Here is a 23,852-nt window from a genome sequence, read left to right on the forward strand (position 1 = left end):
AGGATGGTGACGATATCAATTATAGGATTTTTCTGGCAGTCCTTGTGGGGAAATAATGAAAGGGATTCCCAGAGGTAATGAGGTTAAGGCCCACTGGTCAGGCTCTATGACTGGGAATCGTACTTTGTGATGAGCTGTCACTGCTGCATGGATTACCCTTTCTGGGGACAAGTGCACGGATCCCTCAGTGCCTCGGTTTCATGGTATATCACCAAAGTGAACAGGAGTAGACCTCTGGTCCTGCTGAGCCCTGTCTCCACGGTTTCTCTTAGCCCCACCCGATCTGGATGGAGTCCCTGGTTTCCTTTTCTTTGTTTTTGTTTTTTTTTCCTTTTCTTTGTTTTCTAGGGTGGGAATTGTTGGGCCACATGAGAGTCCTCTGTGTGCCGTATTCCGTCATCTGCTCTCTGTCCCACAGGTGCTGGTGTCCCTGGGGGCCAGCGAGCGATTGGCCATGCTTTCTCTGGGCAATCAGTTACTGGTGCACAGCAGCCCCCGGCCTGCCTCTGCCAGACACTGCAGGAAACTCATTCACCTCCTGAGGCCAACCCACAGCACGTGACCTCAGAGTACTGTGGTCCAGCCTCCAGCCTGTTTGCCCCCTTATTGCCAACTTCTCCTTTTTCTACTGTACAAGCCACCAACTCAACCAAGAGCTAAAGAGACTTAAAAAAAAAAAAAGAGAGAGAGAGAGAGAGAGAGATAAGCTGCAAGTCAACTGATTTGCGAACGAGAAACTAGAAGAGATTTATGTATAAAGCTCCTCCCTCCCTCCCTCCATCCCTCCTCCCCAGATTCAGAATGATTTCAACCAGTAAACTTCATTGCTGTTGGTGCCAGAGAAGAGTCCTTCCTTTTCTATATTGAGGGCTCTTTCTGCAATTGTGTGCCTTTAATCCCAGGAACACACCTCCTGGACCTCGGGGAGGCACTTTCTTTTTTTTTTTTTTTTTTTTTTTTAAATTTTTATTTATTTTATGATAGTCACACAGAGAGAGAGAGAGAAAGAGGCAGAGACATAGGCAGAGGGAGAAGCAGACTCCATGCACCGGGAGCCCGACATGGGACTCGATCCGGGGTCTCCAGAATCGCGCCCTGGGCCAAAGGCAGGCGCCAAACCGCTGCGCCACCCAGGGATCCCGGGGAGGCACTTTCTATCCAAGAGCTCTCCCTTTCTGGAGCTTCTATAATCCTAGCAGGTTCTTGCTGTAGTGCACTGGCCCCAGGTCGGTGATAAACAGGACCTGTCTCACCTTAGGGTGATAAATGCCAGTAGTCCCTGCTGTGGAGGTTCCCTGGCCCCATTGCCCACATTCCCATCCATGGGTTAGTATGGAAAGAGACTTGTCTTTCTTTTTCTTTTTTTCCCTCCCTTCCTTCCCTTACTCCTTTCTTCCCTCCCTCCTTCCTTTCCTCCCTCCTTCCTTTCTTTCCTCCCTCTCTCCTTCCTGCCTTCCTGCCTTTCTTCTGCTCATCCTTCCTCTGTGAATTCTTATAATAAAAGGTATACTTCATCTTACTTGGAGCTGCCAGGGTAAGAGGTTGGGGGGGCTCAGCTCCTCTCAGCTCTTGTGTGGTGCTGGAAGCACTTGTGTCCTGTTCAAACAAGATCCTGGTTTGGGAGTTTATTAATTGTATCTCTTCCTGCCTTCCAGCTTCCTCCACCCATGATGAGCTACATGTAGTTACCTACTTCCAAGCCAAGGCCAGCGGAGCTGAAATAGGGAGGAATAGGATTAAACAGAGAGGTACATTGGATTGCTTTGTGATCTCAGCCTTAGTGATGAGTTTTACTGTTTGATGGAGTTTCAATGTATAAGGAAGCCCAGCTGCTTGAGAAGGGCAGCTGTTTATGGATGTTGTGCATTTTACCAGAAAGATGTTTGGATCAGAGTCATGATCCAGCGGAAACATACCAGGAAGCTTAAACCTTAACTCACTGGATGACTTGCGAGGGCTCTGATTTCTCCATCCACAAAATGGGGAGACTACTTTTTATGCTATCTAAATTCCAACTGTTTTCGAAATGAAAGATAAATAAGATGCCTTTTTTTTTTTTAAGATTCTATATATTTATTTGGGAGACAGTGTGCAAGCCAGAGGAAGAGCAGAAGGAAAGGGACAAGCAGACTGTATACTGAGTGCAGACCCTGACATGGGGCTCAATCTCATGACACTGACATCACAACCTGAGCCGAAATCAAGAGCTAGATACTCAACCAACTGAGCTACCCAGATACCCCAGGTGCCCTTATTTTTATAAGGAGTTTTATTTAGCCCTCACCTTTACTGTGCACTGTCTGTGTTTATATTTTAGCAAAAATAACATTTTTCCTAGAAACCACTATAATTTCCTCCTATCCAGATTATTTCAGTTCAGTTCACAGTTCAGTCCTTTCTCTGTGCCAGGTATTGTTCTAGGCATTGGAGATAAAGCAATGCGTGTTCATCACAGAGTTTCCATTCTGATCGGGAAGACAACTTACTAAAATGAGTGAATTCTGTATAGCATGTAGAGATGTGATAAAGCTCTGGGAAAAATTAAGCAGAGAAAGAGTATGAGGAGTGTTGAGTTGGACGGTCAGGGGAGGCCTCACGGAGATGTCCTTTGAGCCAAGACTTGAAGGAAGTGAGGAAATGAACAATGCAGCTATCTGAGGGAAAATCCAAGACAGAATAATCATTGCAGAGGCCCTGAGGCGGAAGTATCCCTGGGGGGGCTTGAGGAGCTGTGAGGAGGCCAGTTTGGATGGAAGATGCGAAGAAGGGGGAGAATAGTAGGAGCTGAGGACAGGAAGACAGTGGGGACCAGGATGTTGTAAGCCTGGAGTCCTTGAACTTTGAGTAAAGGAGACATCTATTGGAGAGTTTTGACAGAGAAGTGATGTGATCTACCTTATGTTCTGAAAGATTACTCTTCATTCTGGTGTTGTGCATGAACTGTAAAGAGTTGGGGGTTGGGGCGGGCTGTTGGGTGGCACGGTGAGTGCTTAGGAGGCTGTGGTGGCACCAATGGAATGGTAAAGAGTAGTCAGATTTTGAACATGGAGCAAATAAGATTTTTTGACTGATTGGATGTGAAGGTGTGAACAAAGAAAAGAAGACAAGGATGACTTCAAAGTTCTTGGCCCAAGCAATTGGGAGAATGGAATTGCCCTTAACTAAAATGGGGAAGGCTATTAGTGAAGTGGTACTGGGTGGGAAAATTCAAGTTCAGTTTTGAACATGTTAAGTCTATTAGTTGGAAATTTTTAAACACACAAAAGGAGAGACATGAGTTCAGTGAACTCCATTAGGGTTCCAATAGCTACCATATCTATTCTTTCTCTATTCAATCGTTTTATTTATTTTTTAGATTTTTTCTTCAAATATTTTTAAACAAATCTTGGGAAATATAGACTGTTACCCATAGTACTTTGGTGTATATCTTTAACAGATTAGAACTTCTGTTTTTGTTTTTAACAAAACCACAGTACTTCTTCAAGACTTGTCTGGATTCAGGCAAATACAGTATTGTATTTTAAAATCTAGATTTTTCTCCCCTAAAAGATGATCTAGGAAGAATTACCTTAAGAAAAAATTATTTTTTTCCACAAATAATTCACTAAATACTAGCTAGAAATACCATGCTTGTCTGGTACATAAAAAAATTGATATAGAGAAATTAAATATGCAAACTTTTTAGGTTATCACATAAAGCAATATTTAATTAGTTTATGAGAAAGCATAATAAGAAAACATGTTTCCATCCTTGGGAGCATATAATCTAAGGGCTTAGAAATATGTAAACAATTTCACCTCATTTTACATCACTGCACAAAGTGCTGAGAGGATTTGACATGAATGGTCTGAGTAGTGCCTGGAATTCACAGAATGTCTGGAAGGTTTGAGGATTTGTGCCTGTGTTTGGTTTTGCGTGTGTATGAGTGTATATGTGTTTTAACTCCTTTGGTGTGATAAAGACCGTTTTCAAACATTAAAAGTAGAGAGAATGGCATAATAAACTCCCAAGCCCTGATCCCACAGTTCGGCTGTTATAAACATTTTGTGACACTGGTCTTAACTATTCATTTTTAAATTTTGTCATTGCTATGTTGTAAAAGGCATTCTGTTTTGAAATAGTTTAAAATTTAAAGAAAAGGTAAAAGAATAATTACAAAGAACTTGCATATACCCTTCACCCAGATTCACTGATCGTTAGCATTTTGCCATAACTGGTTTTACCATATTTTCCTGAACCATTTGTTAGTAAGTTGTAAATATCATGTCCTTTTACTTCTTCAGATTTATGTAGGAATTCCTTGAGATAAGGATATTCACTTATATAATCACCACATGATTAACAAAATTAACATTGATATAATACTGTTAACTAACCTGCAGCCCATATTCAAATATTGTCAATTGTTCCAATAATGTTTTGTTCTGTGTTTTGTAAAATGGCTAATTTTGTTTTGTTTTCAAGTATTTATTTAAATTCCAGTTAACCTATAGTTAATTTGTTTCAGGAGTAGAATTTAGTGATTCATCACTTACGTGTAACACCCAGTGCTCATCATATCCAATGCCCTCCTTAATACCCATCACCCATTTAGCCTACCCCCTGCCCACCTTTGTCCAGTAATGTTCTTTATACCAATTTTTTTCTTGGTCCAAGATCCAACCCAAGATCATGTTTTGTGTTAGCTGTGTTGTCTCCAATCTAGAACCATCTCTCATCTTTGCCTTTTTTTTTCAATTGCTTACTTTTTTTTTTTAAGATTTTATTTATTCATGAGAGAGAGAGAGGCAGAGACACAGGCACAGGGAGAAGCAGGCTCCATGCAGGGAGCCTGACGGGGGACTCGATCCTGGGTCTCCAGGATCACGCCCTGGGCGTAAGGCGGCGCTAAACCGCTGCGCCACGGGGGCTGCCCACTTTATTTAATTTTGTTGTTCAAATTGTTCCAACTTTGGTCATTGGTAGTTCTTTCAGTTAGCTCCTGTGATACACTCCCACCAGAGTGGTTTTTCTTGCTGGCACTACAAAATGCTTCAGGCTCATCTTGTATATTTCTTACCCTAGTCTTGGCATCAGCCATTTCTTCAAGGAACCCCTGTTCTTTTGGTATCTCTTTTGGAGAATGGTATTACAAAGTAGGACCTGGGTACTGAGTGTGCTCATTGCCTCTAGGGTGTTTGCTATTAGTATTTTAAAACAAAAGCAAACCCCTGGCATTGTGTCATTTAATTGCTAAAAATATCTATCTGTATTTTCTTAAATAACCAAAATGTCAAAGTACCCTGTAGCTGCCACAATGGATTACCTCAAATTTAGTGGCTTAAAATAGGAGAGATTTATTCATTCACAGTTCTGGAGGCCAGAAGTCTGAAATCAGGCTTGTCTTAAGGACCTCCATTCCCTCAGAAGTCTATGGAAGAATCCATTTCTCGGCTCTTCCACCTTCTGGTGGCTCCAGGCATTCGTTGGCTTGTATGCACATCAGTCCAACCTCTGCCCCCTTGGTCACTTTGCCTCCTCCTCTTTTCTATGTCTTCTCCGTGTCTGTGACATCTCCCTTTGCCTCAGGAAGGACGCTTGTTATGGGATTTAGGGCCCACTCAGGAAATCCAGGAAAATTCCTTAATCCTCTTAAAATCCTTTTCCATATAATATTTACAGGTTCCTGGAATTAGGATGTGGATATATCTGTGGCAGGGGGGCCACCATTCCGTCAACTGCAGTAACGAAATTAACAATGGCTTCTTAACACCTGTCTTTGTTCATAATATTCCCAGTCCACATTCAGATTTCTCCATTGTCTCAAAAATATCGTTTACAATTGGTTTATTTGAATCAGGATCCAGGCAAGGTCCATTCACTGCATTTGATCATCTCTTAAGTCTCCTACAATCTAGAACACCTCACTTTTTAAAAAAAACTCTGAAACTGTTGAAGAAATGAGGCCATTTATCTCTACATTGGCCCACATTCTGGGTTCGTTGGATTGCTTTCTTGCAGTGTCATTATTTCTCTTTACTTCCTATGAAGTGGAAGTTGGAGTCAAAGGTTATATTAGGTTCAGATTCAACTATTTTTTGACAAAAATACCCTATTTCCTAAATAGGTTCAAATTGCATCACATTAGGAGACATGATTTATGGCTGTCTCACATTTCATAATCTAAGATTGGTTAAAATATGTAGGTGATCTTTCCAGTGTAAATTCCTCCAGTCAGTCCTCTCATGGTTTTAGCATCTGTCAATACTGTTGCTGAAATCAATTATTAAGCTTCCTTGCTCTGGTCCAGATTGTTTTTATTAGGATAAATAATGTCCTTTTATTATGTCCTTTATTTCTGTAGCCTACTGTTTAGAAAAGACCTTTTCACCCACTAGCTCTTTGGATTTTCATTCAGATCCATTAGGTCTAGGGATATCTCGGACTAAGGACATCTGGGGTACCGTCTGCCTTGCCTAGGGAGATAATGAGTTGAGTCAGTTTTTTCGAAAGTTCATACCTGAAGCCCATAAAGCAGGTGGTTGTAATAGTACTCTACTGAGTGGATTGGAGTTAGGGGAAAATGGGTTGGAGGGAAAGGGGATCTAGCAATGTCTCCTTTCCTGGGGTTCAAAGTCAAGAGACTTTTGCTTAAAAGAACTATTAAGAAACTTCTTTAGTAAAGTTTGAACTCTGATTTTAGAGGAGCGAATTAAAGCACGCCCAAAGAAAAAGTCCATACAGGTGAGGTGGAATCAGCCAGAGAATCCTGGAATCCCAGAACATACTCTTTAGGGGGTGGGGGTTGGGGGCCTGTGTTAATCTCAGGACTACATCTCCCAGAATTCCGCCCTCCGGGTCTCACGCGCCCTGAAGCGACTGCGCGTGCGCGAGGCAGGTGACGGCCTGCCCTCCCGGGCCCCACAACCCCCGAGATTCCGCGCGCCGGCCTCTCTCCCGCCCGCCCGCCGCCGCCGCCGCGATCGCCCCTTCCAGGCCTTCAGTCCGTCCGCTGGGGGCGCGCGCAGTGCGTGGCAGGCGGCGCCGGCGGCTGGGAGCGCGGGGCGCGTGGCGGTGCGTGGTTGCTAGGGGCGTCTGAGGCCGCCCGCTCGCCCAGCAGGCGGAGGGAGGAAGCCGCGCGGAGCCGGCGGCGAGCGGAGCCCAGGCGAAGCGGAGTCGACTAGGTGAGTGTGGCTGTGAAGCCGGGGGAGCGAGCCTCCGCCCGCCGCCCCCGCCCTCCGCGCGGGTCCTTCCGCGCGGGTCCCCAGCCCTGCGGCGCCTCCCGCTCCGGCCCCGCGCCCTGCCCGCCGCCTCTCCGTGTCCGGGGCGGCGAGGGGGCTTGCGGCCTCCCACCCGGCCGGCTCTTCGCGCGGCCTCGGGACCCTCCCCCGTCTCCGCCACGCCCCGGGAGCCTAGGCAGCCCCGCAGCATCCCCTCAGCCCGGGCCTCCGTCCTTCTGGTTCCCGCCGCGCTGCGGTTTAAATCCTCCCCGCCCGCGGGGGAGCCCAGGCTCCTCTCCTTTCGTGGCTGAGTTGAACATGGATGCCCACCTTTTCCTTTCCCCATCCTGTAGCTATAGAGAAATGCTTTCCTAAACTGGAGAGTTTCAAACAGAATTTGAGATCTTGTAAATTTCTCTCCTTTATCCATCCCTTTATGTAATCATTCATTCAACTTTTTTTTTTTTTTTTTTTTTTTTTTACGAACATCGACAAATATTTAATGAGCCGGCGCACTGTGGAAGCCGCTGGGAAGACAGCAGTGGTGAACAAGGCAGGCTTGTCTTCGCGGAGCTTATAGTCCGGGGGAGGTTTTAACCAAGTACAAGCGTTTGCCATACTGCGAGGTGTGTGCCCTCCTGGAAAGTTAACCCGACTCGCTTGGAAAACTATGTATCTGATCCCCATTCTTTGGTCTTCGCACCCTCATTCTGGATCTAGGAAATGTTTTAGTCCTTCCTTTATAGAGTCCTCCTTGCTTCCTTAGATACTCCAATCGCATCTTCCTCTACTTCTTCACCTGTTGATTTAGCCAATCAGTAAGTAGTTAGGGAACCCTTCGGGACAGCTTTCTGTCCATCTTCATTTCTTGCAGCAAGTATTGAAACACTGTATGAGATCCACGCCCTCCCCCTTGATGCTGAGAAAGTTATTACCAGCTGCTTGTTGGTTGGACTGAATGCACATTGAAAAATTATCAAGTGTTTTCTGGGAATAAAGAAGTGGAGAGCACATTCTAGATACAAAGTAACTTTAGAAAAAACACAGCAAGGCCTAAAAAGAGAACTGGAAACAGTTTGACAAATGCAACCTGGGTTTGGAGGTAGCCATCCAATGACAAATAGAGGAAAATTAATACGGGTTAGATCACAGAGGACCATAGTTTTTTGTTGTTGTTTTTGTTTTTTAGATGTTTTGTTAAAGAGAACAGCTTCCTCAGGTATTTCAAGCAGGGTAATTGGGGCCCAGGACTTCCAAGGAAGACACCTGCACATATAACTGTAGAAGAATCAATTTCCAGATCCTCAGCTTCCAAATGAACACTTCTAAAACTGACCTTATGAGAAAAGGTGGGGCTGACAGGATGTTATATCCCTCACATCTCCCAAATTACAGTGTTTTATCCCAAGTGTAAAAACATCAGGTTGCCAAGTGGAGTATTGGGAAATACTGATTTCAGGAAAGCCTCCTTTGGTGATTACTTTGAAAACCCAGAAGGCTTCCTGTCTTCCCCTAATACACATTGCTCTTAGGGGGAGGCTTGTTTCTTGTGATATTCTGAATTCAGATGAACTCAACAGTTAAATGTGGCTAGAATTTTTTTTTTTTTTTTTTTTTTTTGTGGCTAGAATGTTTTTTTGGGGACCATGGGTTTTTCAGGCTGTGGGATAAAACTTGCGTAAAAACTTTTAAAGAGATTTATTTTAATTTAGATGTGTGTTTTTCAATAAGAAATTTTTTATCAAATTATTTTATCAAATCATGAAATGCTTATTCAAATACAGTTAATCCTTAGTTCTTCCTATAAAATGTTTATAGGTTCTACCTACTTTTACCAAAAGAATAAACTTGTTTAAACTTCTGATGAAGAATCTCAGAATTAAACTTTAATGTGCAAGGAATATATGATTTAAATTCTGTTGGGGATACATGAGTAAAACCATTAAAAGAGTATGTAGCAGAAAAACTGGAAAGATAACTAGCAGGAAGATAACATTAGATTTGTGTTTGAGATTACTGTAGCATCAGTGTGTGGGTTGGAGGAGGATTTTATTTTTTTATTATTATTTTTTAAAGATTGTATTTATTCATGAGAGACAGAGACAGGCAGAGACACAGGCAGAGGAAGAATCAGGCTCCCTAAGAGGAGCCTGATGCAGAGCTCGAATCCAAGACCCTGGGATCATGACCTAAGCCAACGGCAGACACTCAACCACTGAACCACCCAGGTGCCCCTAGGAGAGGATTTTAGACTGGAGGCAGGGAGCCAGTGAGAAAACTAGAGACCAGGTTAGAGATGTTGAGGGCTCTGTGTTGGTTGCAGTGGGAATGGAGAGGGTTTAGAGATTTTTTTTTTTGGGGGGGGGGGTTAGAGATTTTTAAAGTTGATAGATTAGACAAAGCCTGGTGGCAAAATATACAGAGAGTGGGACAAGGATCAGTTTGGAATGATCCTAGGTTCCGACTTTAGTGACCAGGTGGGTGGTAATGCTAGAGAAACTATTAGGAGCAAGGGCAGCTTTAAGGAGGAGGATAAAGGGGTTCACACTGGACATGCTCCAAGTTGTGCTCCCCACATCCAGGTTAGAGAGGCCCAAGAGGTCATTCTGTAGGTCTGGGTGATGATAAAAAGTTGCGAATGGAGGAGGTGGTTGAGGTCATGGGATGGAAGAGCTTGCTCTAGGAGAGTTTATTGAGCACTTACTCATGTGCCAAGCAAAATGAGAAGACTGAACTCCTAGGAACACCAACATTGAGAGAGTAAGAAGAGGAAAAGGAATAAAAGAAGGAGACAGAATTTATAACCAAATACAAAAATGAGTATAAATGAAAAGGCACTTGCTAAAGAGCTGCATCTCAATGAAGTTTAAACTTCAGGATCTTACACTCATGATCTGGAGTTGAGTTTAGCTTCTCCACTAGATTGCTTTGTGACCTTGAGTTGTCTTGTAGGCTCCCTGCATTTTAGCACAAGATCAGGTACTTTGATCTGTCCATGAAATGCAGAGAAAAATTTTCTTTCTTTCTTTTTTTTTTTTTTTTAAGATTTTATTTGTTCATGAGTGACAACACAGAGAGAGAGGCAGAGACATAGGCAGAGGGAGAAGCAGACTCCCTGCAAGGAGCCTAATGCAGAACTTGCTCCCAGGACCACGGGATCATGCCCAGAACCTAAGGCAGAGGCTCAACCACTGAGCCACCAAGCACCCTGAGAAAAATGTTCTTAAATGTCCTGAATTTCTTACCCTTTTCCTCTGGCAGAACTGGGAAACTAGATCAGGCGTTTTGAAAAAAATATGGGGATTGCTAATCTCTTGGGCCCTGAAATACATAGAACCTTGTCCTTAGGAGCCCTCATGGATGTTCTAGACAGGCAATGGTATTTTAGACCAAAGGTACTCAGCCTTATTGCTTTTAGGACTCCTTTATGCACTTTAAAACCTCTTCAGGATCTTCAATATATTTTTTAATGTGGGATATGTAATCTTGGCATTTACCATTTTTTAAATAAAAATATTAATTCATTTAGAAATAATAAATACATTATGTTATCGTAAGCAGAATTTTTATTTTATATTTTCAGATTTTATTATTTATTTATTTATTTGAGAGCTCGCTAGCAGTGGGGAGGAGCAGAGGGAGAGGGACAAGCAGAGTACACGCTGAGTACAGAGCCTGAGCCTGACGTGGGGCTTCATCTCATGACCTGGAGATCATGACCTGAGCTGAAATCATGAGTCGACACTTGACTGACTGAGCCATCTAGGCACCCCCAGAAGCAGAATTTTTAAAATGAAAAATGATACTGTTTCAAAGAAATCAGTGAGAAGAGGCATTGTTTTTGCAAATCTCTTTAATGTCTGGCTTAATAGAAGACAGCTGGATTTTCATATCTCTTTCTGTGTTCAGTCAAATGTAATGTGTTGTTTTGATTGAATTATTAAGTAAATCCAGCCTCACAGACATTTAGTTGGAAAGAGAGGAGTATTTTTAATAGCCTTCCAGATAATCATGGGTATTCTTTGGTATTACACAAAAGTAAAGGGATTGTTTTATGAAGGTTATCGCAATGTGGAATCTGAAATGAACTATTCACATTTTGTTATGCTAAAATCCATTGGTCTGTCTCTCATTTTGACTGTTTTTCTTTTCTTTTTCTTTTTCTTTTTTTTTTTTCTTTTTGTTTTTGCTTGTTTGTTTTCCACTCAGCCTTTTACCCAGACCTGATTCGGTAACATTGTGATAGGTATCTGGAAAACACTGGTTTCACTGAGTTATGCAGCTCTTCCAAATGTTGCCACATTTTATTAACAATATGAAAAAAATCATTCACATTCTCACCACACTTTCACCAGAAAAATGGTTAAATTTGGGGAAGCTGTCAAGCTCATGGTGGCATTCAGTTTTGCCCAAATTCTGATTTTCTCTTGGAAGCTGAAGTTTTATTTTTGGCAACAAGTACTGTCAGTTGTTTTTCTTGAATTGACAGACTCACTTTATTTTCTAGAAAATGCTTGCCAAATGCCAAAGTCTGAATAACCCATCACTTTTGTGTCATTTATTCTTTCAAGTGAACATGGTGTTCCACAGAAAAATTTTGCAATACAAACACACTGCTTTCCTTAGAGATAGCCACCACCTTCTGGATGTCACAGAAGTGTTTGACACGTGCTGCTTGTTTTGTCACATTATTAAAAAGATGCACTCCGGAATTGAGATTTAGTATGATTTTTTACTGTGTCACCAAGGACATTCTTGAGTGAAGCTGCTATTCTTTTGCTGTGTGGTGAGGAAGCATGTGGGGGTAAAGGATCCAACTCGGTCCACCAGCACCAACAGTCTGGCCCACCATTACTTTTGTACCATCAGTGGGAAGGCCAGCACAATTAAAAAGGCAAATCATATCTGAATTTTGATAGGAAAATAGTTTTTTTTGTTGTTTTTAAAGATTTTATTCATTCATGAGAGACACAGAGCGAGAAAGAGAGAGAGAGAGAGAGAGAGAGAGAGAGAGAGAGAGGCAGAGACACAGGCAGAGGAAGAAGCAGGCTCCATACAAGGAGCCCGATGCAGAACTCAATCCCGGGACTCCAGGGTCCTATGGAAACTAGCTATCTTAACTTGCAGTACTGCCCCTCCCTTCTCATAGGACTGGGGTAGTGGCCTTCCTTTCTCAGTAAGCCTTCTAGAAGTTCCATTGCCCCTCCAACTTTTTTTTTTTTTTTTTTTTTTTTTTTTAAGGGAGACATAGCTAGGGATTTAGCTCATAAGAGAAAACGAGTCTGATTCCTACATTCCTCCCCATTCTGTTTGGTCCCAGGTAAGTCAGTTCTGTCTTCTAAAATAACTCCTGAGCAATTAAAGCGATCCCATTAGAGCTCTTTCCAATTGTAGACTCTGAACCATTTCTGATGTCCTGAGTTCCCCTGGTGACCTAGGGAAACACCTAGGTGGAGGAGAGAAAGGAAACTGCAGATCCCAGGAGCCACACACCACTGCTGTAATATAAGAGAGTGATTTAATCAGTAGGTAATGAATAATTGCTTTCTGTAGAAATAGGTACATCATCCAAGTTGGTCTGGACCGGGCCTCTAGAGAGACTTGACAGTTTGAAACAACAGCCATAGATTTTCTAGCATAGGCTGCTCATCATTCACTCTCGACTAAGGAAGAAACTTGAGGCAAAATTACGTCTCAAAGAGTGGAAGGCAGAATGAGAGAGGCAGTTTCCAAGAGCTGTATGAAGATGACAAAGCAGGTCGGTGTGATTCCTGACGCCAGATGCAGAGGCTGTAGCCAGGGATGGCGGTCAGGATTCTACTGCAAGAGTCCTGCACTTGGTCAGGCGGGTGCTTGGAGGGGGTAGGGATTGGGCTGAGCCAGGCATGTAGATAGAAAGAAAGGGATGTTTCAGTCCATTTTATCTTTAGAATGCTCTGCATGTCTTTATCCTTCTTTCTTATCCTTTAGTCAGTTTTTTGTTTTGTTTTAACAGCTTTGTGGAGGTATAACTGACATGGAACATATCCATCACCCCCAAGCCAGTTGTTTTTGAAACTGTTCTAGTAGGGACCGAGTGTCCTGAAGTTGTTTGGGGAGGAGGCCCAACTAGGGTAGGGGTCTTTCTTCTACCAGATTAGCTTTATAGTGTAGATACACACCTGAATAATATAGGTACACAGGGGTTCCCTGTGGAAACCATCGTGGAGCTTATGAGGCATAGCCTGTGGGAGAAGAAAACAGTGGTAAGAGTAGCCTTTGTAAAGTATCAAGTTAGAGGGATAAAGAAGGTGGGCTTGAGCTGGAAGCTGGAGTTTTACCTGGAAAAGGTAAATGAAATATGAGGATTCAGAAGGAAGAGGCTTAATGGAGTAAAGGCCTACAGGCAAGTTTAAAAGGTTTATTCCAAAGTTTAGTGTTAAGACCAGAAGAGTTCATAGGGCAGAGTTTAAGGTAGAGAGGAATGGGAATAAGCCTTCCAGCCCAAACTAAGAAATCTGGATTTTATTTATTGACTCATGTGAGAATCATCTGGAATGCTTGTTAAGAATGCAAGTTCCTGGCCCCACCACAGCCCGCTGAATCCACTCTGAAGATGGGATGGGGCTCAGTAATCTGTACCCCATGTTTGTTTGCCCTGTTTTTTTATTTTATTTTATTTTATTTTATTTTATTTTTATTTTTATTTTATTTTATTTATTTATTTATTTATTTATTTTATGAGTAGGCTCCACACCCAGTGTGGGGCATGAACTCATGACCCTGAGATCAAGAGTCACACACGCTACTGACTGTGTCAGCCAGTTCGCCCCAGCACCCCATGCTATTCTGATCCAGGTGATTGGTGGGCTACTGTGACACTTAGTGAGGACCCCTGGGAAATTTCTGAAAGGGGAATAACCTGATTGAGTGAAAAATCAAGCAGAGTTAATCTGGATGCTGCCTGCAGGGTGGACTTCGGAAGGGCAGACCCCAGAAATAACTCAGTCTGGATGTTACTGCAGTGGTCCAACTCTGCCAAGGGGGCGGGGGAAGTAAATGGAGGAAGCATGCTCAGAAGAAAGAATCTCTCAAGTTTAATGACTTGGTATGGCTTTGGAGAATAAGGGAAAGGAAGAAGAGTGACTTCAGTGTTCCTCTTAGGTTACTGAGAGAAAGAATGTTCCGCTAGAAAAAAAATGAAGGTCAGGAGTGCAGAGCTAGTGTGACAAGCTTGAAGTGGTTGGATATGCATGTGGGAAAGGTGGAACAGACAATTGGTGACCGGGACGTGGAGCTTGAGAGAGGTCAGGTCTGAAGAGTGGCTCTTCTGCAGGTAATGGTTGAAATAGCAAGGGCAGATTGGTTGGATGTGAGAGGGAGGATAAAACAGAAGTTGAGGAGGACTTTGGAGAGGGCTTCATGGGAAGGAAAAGGCACCCCGAAAGGACCTGGGTGTGGCTGTGGCCAAGTTCCTGCACTGTGTAAAGTAGCAACAAGGAGATGGTTGGTAGGAGATGAGCACCTATTTAATCTGAAGAGGGCTCACTGTGGCTGCGCTGGTTTTAGCTGTTGTAGATGCATTTGTGTATTCAGCAAATATTTAATGAGCCCCGATTACATTTCCAGGGCTGGGCACAGACTGTGTAAACAAGGCCCCAGTTCTCAAAGAGCTTTCATTCTGGAAGAGAAGACAAATAACAAAGGAATGTATAAATAATCAAAGTTTTTATTGTAACAATAATGAACATCGTTTTTGACTAGGTGATTCATTTATACAGCCTGAAATGAAAATGATAGACAAGGTATACATAAGTAAGTCTCATACTCCATTGGTCACCTTTTTAAAAAAATATCAGTTCGTATTTATTCGTCCACTGTTTCTTTAGGCAGTTATAAGGAAATACTAATATACAATAATTTCAGCTAGTTGAAGAATGAAACATATTAGAATAAGGTAATGTGATAGGGAATGATTGGGGGTGATACAGTATTAATGTATACAGGTTCTTTGAGGTGGTGATGTTTGCTGAATGCTGAGGGAACTGGGCTGGCCATTGGGAGATCTGAGTGTTTCAGAAGGAACAACAAAGCCCCTGGGAACGCAGGTGGGAACATGCCTTGCTGAGGGAAGAGAGTGGCTTGCATAAGGTCAGAGAGATAGGAGTCAGATCACCTAGGCCTTGGAGCCACCAGATGGCTTTAAGCTACATTTTTAAAAATGAATTATTTATTTATTTATTCATGATAGTCACAGAGAGAGAGAGAGAGAGAGAGAGAGAGAGGCAGAGACACAGGCAGAGGGAGAAGCAGGCTTCATGCAGGGAGCCCGACATGGGATTCGATTCCGGGTCTCCAGGATCGCACCCTGGGCTAAAGGCAGGCGCTAAACCGCTGCGCCACCCAGGGATCCCTAAGATACATTTTTTTTTTAAAGATTTTATTTATTTATTCATGAGAGACAGAGGCAGAGACATAGGCAGAGGGAGAAGCAGGCTCCATGCCTGATGTGGGACTCGATCCCAGAACCCCAGGATCATGACCTGAGCCAAAGGCAGACGCTCAACCCCTGAGCCACCCAGGCATCCCTAAGCTACATTTTAAAAAGAGCGTCTCCACCACAGTCTAGAGAATTGATTATAAAGAAGGCGTAAGAGTTCAGGGAAACCAGCGGTGAGAGGTGATAATAATAGTATGGACTAAGGTAATAACGGTGGAATTGGAGAATAGATGGCTCCAGGGACGTGTATTTGAAGCTAGAAAGACTTCTTGATGGATTGAGTGAGTAGGAATGAAGATCTGAGGTCAGGGTGAAATCATTACCCAGGGCATGCTGGGAGTTTTGGTGTTGCATGAACACCTATCCCAGGGACTTAGCCCCTTCTGCTTGTATGTTGTTTTGTTTTGTTTTGTTTTGTTTTGTTTTGTCTTTACTGAAGTCTTTTTGTGCAATTACAGCTCATTTACTGCTCCTGACTCTACAAGGATTAACCTTGGCTCTAAAAGTGAATCAATTAAGTGAGGAATATGACTGATGCATTCTTTTTTTAAAAAAAATACATTTTATTTATTTATTCATGAGAGACAGAGAGAGAGAGGCAGAGACATAGGCAGAGGGAGAAGCAGGCTCCATGCAAGGAGCCTGATGTGGGACTCGATCCCTGGTCTCCAGGATCACACCCTGGGCTGCAGGTGGCACTAAACTGCTGCGCCACCGGGGCTGCCCCATGACTGATGCATTCTTATCTCAGCCCTGCTTCTGTTGTCCTTAGCGTGACTTTATTAAAATTTGACATTGTCATCTAATTTCAGGGAGATGAAGAGAAAGCATGTTCCCTTCTCGAGTAACAGGGATAATAGAAAACCTTGAGTTTCCCATATTGTCACCATGATCCCTTTCTCTAGCCAGTCCTTAGCTCAGCCTCTAGGTTCCTGTTTCTTAGCTGGTGCTGGCAGCAACTGCTTTCTAGGTTGAAGTCAACACAAGATAGTGTTTTGTTGGGCAAGGGAGCTTTTCACATAGAATCAGGTTTAAACAGCATTTCTCCCCTAAAAATTGGAGACATCCCCCGAGATTCTGTGTTGATGGGCTCCAGAGAAAGTGTGTTGAACTGTATCTTCCAGTCTCTGGTATTTGCCTTCTTCTTCGAACTCCCCTTAAGCCGAAGTTTGCAAATTCACTCACACATGAGAGCAGAGTATGCTGGGTGGCTGGTTCATATTAAGGTAGCTACACTGAAAAGACTTATGTTCTGGGGAGGCCCTTCACAAGGCATGTGACCTTTGTTCTTATACCTTAGTGATGACAGGTGGATCCCCAGTCAAGCCTCCTTCAGGTAATGGAGCAAGGAGTAGGTCTTGCTTCATTGGCTGGAATCATTCCCTGGTAAAATCCATTCCTCCCAGTTCACTTCCGCAGAAGAGTTGAAGGTGACTGTATGCTGCCTGCCTCTTGGCCTGAGGAAAACAAAACTCCCCTTTAAGTAGTAGTAATTTTTTTTTAACTTTCTTATTTTGAAATTTCAGACTTGCAAAAAAGCTGCAAAAACAGTACAAAAAAATTCCTATTTACTTTTTACCCACATTTATCCAATGTTGATGTGATATTTTACCACCCTTGCTTTTTTATTCATATATGAACCGTGAATTGTTTTTTTTTTTTTTTGAAGTATTTGACAGTAAGTTGCAGGCACAAAACCTCTTTACATCTGAATATTTCCTAAAAACCCCCTGTATGTTTCCCAAACCAAATATATCCTCTTAAATTGCCACAGTATATTCATCAAAATCAGGAAATTAATACTGTAACTATAATGTTATTGCTAGATCTGCCTTATTCAGATATGGTCAATGGTCCTGTCACTGTCCTTTGTTTTAGGAGCACACATTGAACTTGGTTGTCCTTTTTTGTCTCCTTTAAGTGGAATAGTTCCTCAGCCTCTGTCTTTCACTAGCTTGACACAGTTGAAGAGTTCAGACCAGTTATTCTGTAGAATGACCTTTGATTTGGTCTTGTCTGATATTTCCCTGTATTCAGATGGTGCATTTAGGTCAGGGAATCACAGATGTGATGGTGTGTCCTTCAGTGAGTCATAATGAGGTGCATAAATGCCAATTTGTGCTCTTACTGATGATGGGAACTTAGATCACTTGATTATGGCAGCGTCTGCCTGATTTTTCTACTGTAAAGTTATGTTTTTTTGTTTGTTTTTTAAGATGTATTTGAGAGAGAGCATGCACATGCGTGGCAGGGAGGGGAAGAGGGAGAGAGAAACTAAGGAGACTCTGACCTGAGTGTGGAACCGATGTGGGGCTTGATCTCACAAACCTGAGATCATGATTTGAAGCATCACCAAGAGTCGGAGGCTCAACTGTCTGTGCCACCCAGGCGCCCCAAGTTCTGTTTTTTTTTTCCTTCATAATTAACAAATATCTTGTGGAGAGATATTTTGAGACAATATAATTATCCCATTTTCCAATATACTTTCACTCACCAATTTTAGGATCCACTGATGAGTTTTGCCTGAAGCAGTTATTACCAGGGTGGTGGCCAGTGGTGATTTTCTATTCTTAACAGTTGGAATTCTGTTGTAAGGGAGTGTTGTTCCTTCTCTCCCATTTATTCATTCATCCTTTTCTTTATTTGTATCACTATGGATTCATGGATTCTTGTTTTACATAGTCTGATACTCATTTCTTCTGCTGCTCAGATTGTCCCAGATTTGGTTAGAAGGAGCCTCTTTTAAGCTGGCTCCTCTGTCCTTTTTTTCCCTTCCACTTTTAATGGCTTTACTGAGGTATAATTTACATACCATACAATTGATTCATTCACTATAAAAGTAGAATTTGATCGGTTTTAGTAAGTTTGTACATTTGTGCAACCATCACCACCATCTGGTTTTAGAGCACTTTCATCACCCCGTAAAGTTCCCTCGTCTCCACTTATAGTCATTCCTTGTTCCTACCCTCAGCCTCAGGCAAGCACTGATCTACTTTCTATCTATAATTTTGTCTTTTTTAGAAATTTTATAAAAATGGAATCATGGAATACTACAGAATAGTCTTTCATGTCTGGCTTCTTTTTCTTAGCAGAATGTTTTTGAGGTTAATCCAGGTTGTTGCCTTTTATTGCTGAGCAGAATTCCATTATATGGATGTATCATATTTTGTTTATTCCTTTACCAGTTGATGGACATTGGATTATCCCTAGTTTTTGCCTATTAAGAAAAATGCTGGTATAAATATTTGTGTATAAGTGTTTAGACATAATGCTTTAATTTCTCTTTGGTAGGTACTTAGGAGTAGAAGTGCTGGGTCATCATATATTATAGTTTTGAAGAAACTGCCAATCTGTTTTTCAGAGTAGCTGTATCATCTTACATTCCCATCACTAATGTATGAAAGTTCCAATTTCTCCATCTCTGGTCAACACTTACTATTATCCATTTGATTATAACCATCCTAGTGGATGTGTAGTAGTATCTTACTGTGGTTTTAATTGTTATTTCCCTAATGACTAATGGTATTGATCATCTTTTCATGTGCTTCTTAGTCACATTGCCTTTTTTTTTTTTAAAGATTTTATTTACTTATTCATGAGAGACACAGAGAGAGAGATGCAGAGACGGAGGCAGAGGGAGAAGCAGGCTCCATGCAGGGAGCCCGATGTGGGACTTGATCCCGGGTCTCCAGGATCACGACCTGAGCCAAAGGCAGATAGATGCTTTAACCGCTGAGCCACCCAGGCATCCCTCACATTGCCTATTTAAAAATTTTTTTAATTGGGTTTGTTTTCATCTTATTGAGTTGTGAGAATTCTTAGCATATTCTAGATATAGGTCCTTTATAATTGCAAATATTTTCTCCCATTTTTCTTTTTATTCTCTCATTTGTGTTTTTCTAAATTCTTCATTGTGATATAATCCAGTTAACAGCTGGACGGTTACCACATTTTCTCTTAAAATTTTTCCATTGCCCAAGATCATAAACATTTTCTCCTATGTTTCTGCCACAAGTTTCATAGTTTTAGTCTTATGTTTAGTTCTCTTATCCATTTTGAGTTAGTTTATGGTGTAAGGTAAGAGTCTGAATTCATTTTTTTGTACATGGATATCCACTTGTTCTAACATTTGTTAAAGGTTATCCTTACATAGGCAACTTTATTGAGAATTAATTGACCATAAATGTAAGGGTTTCTTTCTAGACTCTATTTGGTTAAATAAATATATATTTATCTATATCTATCTATCTATCTATATGTATATCTATTCTTATGTCAATACTACCTTATCTTGAGTATTGTAATCAGGTAGTATAAGTTCAAGGTTGTTTTTTTTTTTTTTTTCAAAGTTGTTTTTGGCTATTCTCGATCTTTTCTATTTCCATATAAGTTTTAGGATCAGAAGAGCCTGCTGAGATTTTGATAGGAGTTGCATTTACTCCATAGATCAGTTTGGGAAGAATTGCCATCTTAATAATATTGAGTCTTCCAATTCATAAACATGTTATATCCCTCCATTTATGTAACTTTTTAATTTCTTTTGGGAGTGTTTTATAGTTTTTGGTGTACTTCTTTTAAGTTTATTCTTAGGTATTTATTCTTTTTGATGCTATTGTGAAGGGAATTGTTTCTTTTATTTCATTTTTTACTTGTTAGTGTAGAGAAAAATCCATTTTTGTATATTGATCTTGTATCCTATAATTTTACTAAACTTGCTTATTTTAATGGTTTTTTTTTGTAGATTTCTTAGGATTTTCTTTTTTTTTTAATATTTATTCATTTATTTATGATAGACATAGAGAGAGAGAGAGGTAGAGACACAGGCAGAGGGAGAAGCAGGCTCCATGCACCAGGAGCCCGACGTGGGACTCGATCCTGGGGCTCCAGGATCGCACCCTGGGCCGAAGGCAGGCGCTAAATCACTAAGCCACCCAGGGATACCCGGATTTTCTATGTACAAGATGATGTCTCCTGCAAATAAGTATAGTTTTACTTCTTCCTTTGCAATCTACATGCATTTAACTTCTTTTTCTTGCCTCATTGCACAGGTGAGAATTTCTAGAGCAATGTCGAATAGAAATGAGTAGACATCTTTGCCTTATTCTGGATCTTAGAGGGAAAGCATCTAGTGTTTTACTGTTAACTGTGAGGTGAGCTATTTCTATGATCTTACAATATATTTCTATCAAAATTTGAGTATTTCCTTAGTTTTTAGAAATTTTTGCAGCATAAGAGACAGTCAGGCTCATCTGATGCTTTCCCTGCCCCAGTTCTCCAAGGAGCTCCAGTTCCTTGGTTCCTTTTATTGACAAACGGTATGTAGTGATCAGTAGGTGAGTAACAATCATTTTTTAACTCTTCACTCAGTGTTTTCAGAAATCCCAACCACCTAGTTATGTAAAAACTCTAAACGCCAGAAGCCAGCATCTTCTCTGGGTATATCCTAGAGCACTTTTCAGTTGTTTTTTAGTGCCAAGCTGACCTGCTACTGAAAAACCCAGTTACTGGTAATATAATAAATTTCACAGAAGTTTCCAGATAACTAGACTACTGTGTCTTTTTATAAAAGAACATTTGTACTAGCTGAAATTTTGCAGTGGAATACTTGTTGCCTTCTCCATGTGTGTCCCCCTCTCCACCCCTCTTCATGGAAGGTTGAGAAGGGCTGAGGGGAGAAAGTTAGATCATCTGGTGCTGGTAATAATGAGCATGATAACACCATCTCTTGACTGTTTAGTGTGGACCATGCAGTGTGCTCTATTTGAATTTTCTAATTTGATTTCACTGCTACCCAGTGGGGGTTATGGTACTTCCTCTCGTCTTTTCCCAAACGTTCCAGCTGTCTGGTTTCAGCATTGAATGATTTCACTATTCATCAGAGCTCTGTTTGACATGAGTTATGAAGGAGTGGTAACTGCTGGCCCAGCATGGTTGTGACTAGTAGTAGTGCCCTGGAGACTCCTGAAATACTTCACTCAAGTAACATGTGGTCGTTTGTTGTTTGTTTTGAAAGATTAAACAAGTAAACTGGAAAAGTGGCCCCTGCCCCTGCCCTATCTTTGTTTCAACCCTCTCCCCGAGATATCTGCCAGACCTTTGGTGTGTGTTTGTTTTGATTTTTTTAAAAAGTAGGCTTGATGGCCAGCATAGAGCCAAACACAGAGCTTGAACACACAACCTTGAGATCAAAACCTGAGCTGAAATCAAGAATCGGACACTCAACCAACTGGGCCACCCAGACCTGTGTTTTGGCATAAACATATTCAAATATTCTGAGAGCTGTTTCAAAGAGACTTTCCTTCCAAAGAACTCACTCCTTGGCTGCTCTGCCCTAAACTAACCTTTCTTTTCAGCTGGCATTTTCCTGTTTGGACCTTGATTGAGGAACTTCACCAGAAACAGGCTTGTTTGCTTCTAAAGAACTCTGTGGGGCAGTAACATAGTGTTTGTAGCCCCTGTTCACTCCTGAAGTCCTCCTGTTCCCCAGGGATAATGTGTAGGAGCAAGAAAGATGTAAGATTAATAGCTCTATGAAATATGTCAGATTATTCAAAATACTTTTTTCCAGATGAGGTCACTGTGTTGGCTCCTAAAGTAAGTTCCTCCCAAGCTCTCGATTGGAGGGTCAACTGATGGTGTATCCTTTAGGCTTAGTCAGAGAGAGTATGAATTCCCTTGCTTATTTTTAAGTAGTGGCCATATATGGCTAAAAAAAAATATATGTAAATTGGATGAAAATAATGGGACTTGTGAATCTTTTAATTTATATAATCACCAATTACTCTAGGTTTGCTTCAGTTGGGTGTTTTTAAAACAAGGCTTCCAACCTGTGAGGCCTCCTACATATATAAATACTTTTCCTTCTTGTTCTCTTGCCTTCAGTGTCTCATCCTAAAATATTTCCTGAGAGATGGGCAGCCTGTTCTGAGATTCAAAGGCACACACACATAGACACACCAAGTGTATGTTGTCACAGTGCACTTAGAAATTTGAAGGAGGTGGGGAGAAGGATCTCACAGACATTGTGTCAGGAGCCCAGGGTATATACTACAGGGACAGGTTTTATGACCTCATGGAAAAACAGCCTTATGAGTATATGCTGTCTGTGGGGTCTGGCCGCAGACATTATCTAGACTTCATCTTTATGGCAGAAACCACTATTCTAGTGTGTTGTATTTTGCAACTATTTTCTGAATTCCTCTACTTCTTATATTTTAGACCTTCTAATACTTTTTTTAAGTTTGTCATTCCTCATTCCTTTAGGAAGATGGGGTCATTCCATGGCACTTGAGTGGCAATGCTATTAAGGGCCACATGTGGGAAAAGGTGACCTATGGCAGCAATCAGAGGTTCCTGGGATCCAGGTTGCCCGAATTTTCTAGCTAGATCCTGCTTCCTCTTCACATAGGGTTTTGATTTCATCAAGAATCTCTAAAGAGAAGGAAGAAATTTGCTTTGAGCAGCCATTTCCTCGTGTAAACCAGACACTACTCCTGAGCCAGAAACTGTGATACCAGGTTGGAACACTTGTATGTGGTACTGCTATGAGCGGTATTGTTTACTTCATGTTCTCAAATCTGCTCTGCGTAGATTATCTGCCACAACAGACTTGTTTTGCTTGGCAGTTCCTGACAGCCATCTTAGCCAACCTCGGCTGTCTCTTACTAGTGATGGAGCTCTTTCCCCAAAAGAGATTTTTACAGAGCCATCTTCTTGTCTCCTTGATCCCTGTGTCCAGATAATGCTTCTTTAGGAAGACAGATGGCTCTTTCCTAAGTTGCCATCCTCCACATCATGGGGACTCTGAGAGGAAACAAGGAGTGGGAAACAGCCTTTGCAAAAACATACAAGATTTAGAATCTCGTTAGTCAGGAAAACCCACTTTACTTTGGCACTTGCCCAGGTGGCCTGCTTCACACACTGCCTGGGAGCAGGCTACTCGCAGGCTCTGAAGAGGGAAGGAGTGTATTCTTTGCTTCCCTCTTCCTCATTTGGATTCGAAGTCAAGCCAGCCAGATGCTAGGCCACTCACATTCGATTTTCCTGGAACTGAGGATTTATGTGATAGGATGCAGAGAGGCAGACATTGCATGGTGTGTACAAAAGAGAGAATGGAAGAGTTCTTTTCACCCAGCCCTGGAGTCCTGTGCAGTGGGCATCCATGACAAAAGGG

At 41.8% G+C, this 23,852-nt stretch overlaps 2 protein-coding genes across 10 annotated transcripts in view; both read left to right on the plus strand.

Moving 5' to 3' along the window:
• Positions 1-4,397, plus strand: part of STK36 (serine/threonine kinase 36) — a 28,306-nt gene extending 23,909 nt beyond the window's left edge. For 5 of the 6 annotated variants that reach the window (XM_055345611.1, XM_055345613.1, XM_055345609.1 and 2 more), the window contains exon 27: positions 419-4,396. In XM_055345611.1, the coding sequence (XP_055201586.1) occupies positions 419-562 (144 nt within the window). In that variant the 3' untranslated portion in view covers positions 563-4,396. Of the gene's footprint in view, positions 1-418 lie in introns of all 6 variants that reach the window. The other variant, XM_055345614.1, reaches the window with a different exon arrangement.
• Positions 4,398-6,913: 2,516 nt separating this feature from the next.
• TTLL4 (tubulin tyrosine ligase like 4) overlaps positions 6,914-23,852 on the plus strand; it is a 42,097-nt gene continuing 25,158 nt past the window's right edge. For 2 of the 4 annotated variants that reach the window (XR_008667032.1, XM_055345615.1), the window contains exon 1: positions 6,914-7,164. The gene's annotated coding sequence lies outside the window, so the exon portion shown is untranslated. Of the gene's footprint in view, positions 7,165-7,714; positions 7,827-20,811; positions 20,830-23,852 lie in introns of those variants that run through there. The other 2 variants (XM_055345616.1, XM_055345617.1) reach the window with 2 other exon arrangements.

This window comes from Nyctereutes procyonoides, unplaced genomic scaffold (genome assembly GCF_905146905.1).
Source record: "Nyctereutes procyonoides isolate TBG_1078 unplaced genomic scaffold, NYPRO_anot_genome, whole genome shotgun sequence".
In the NCBI taxonomy this organism is placed as follows: domain Eukaryota; kingdom Metazoa; phylum Chordata; class Mammalia; order Carnivora; family Canidae; genus Nyctereutes; species Nyctereutes procyonoides.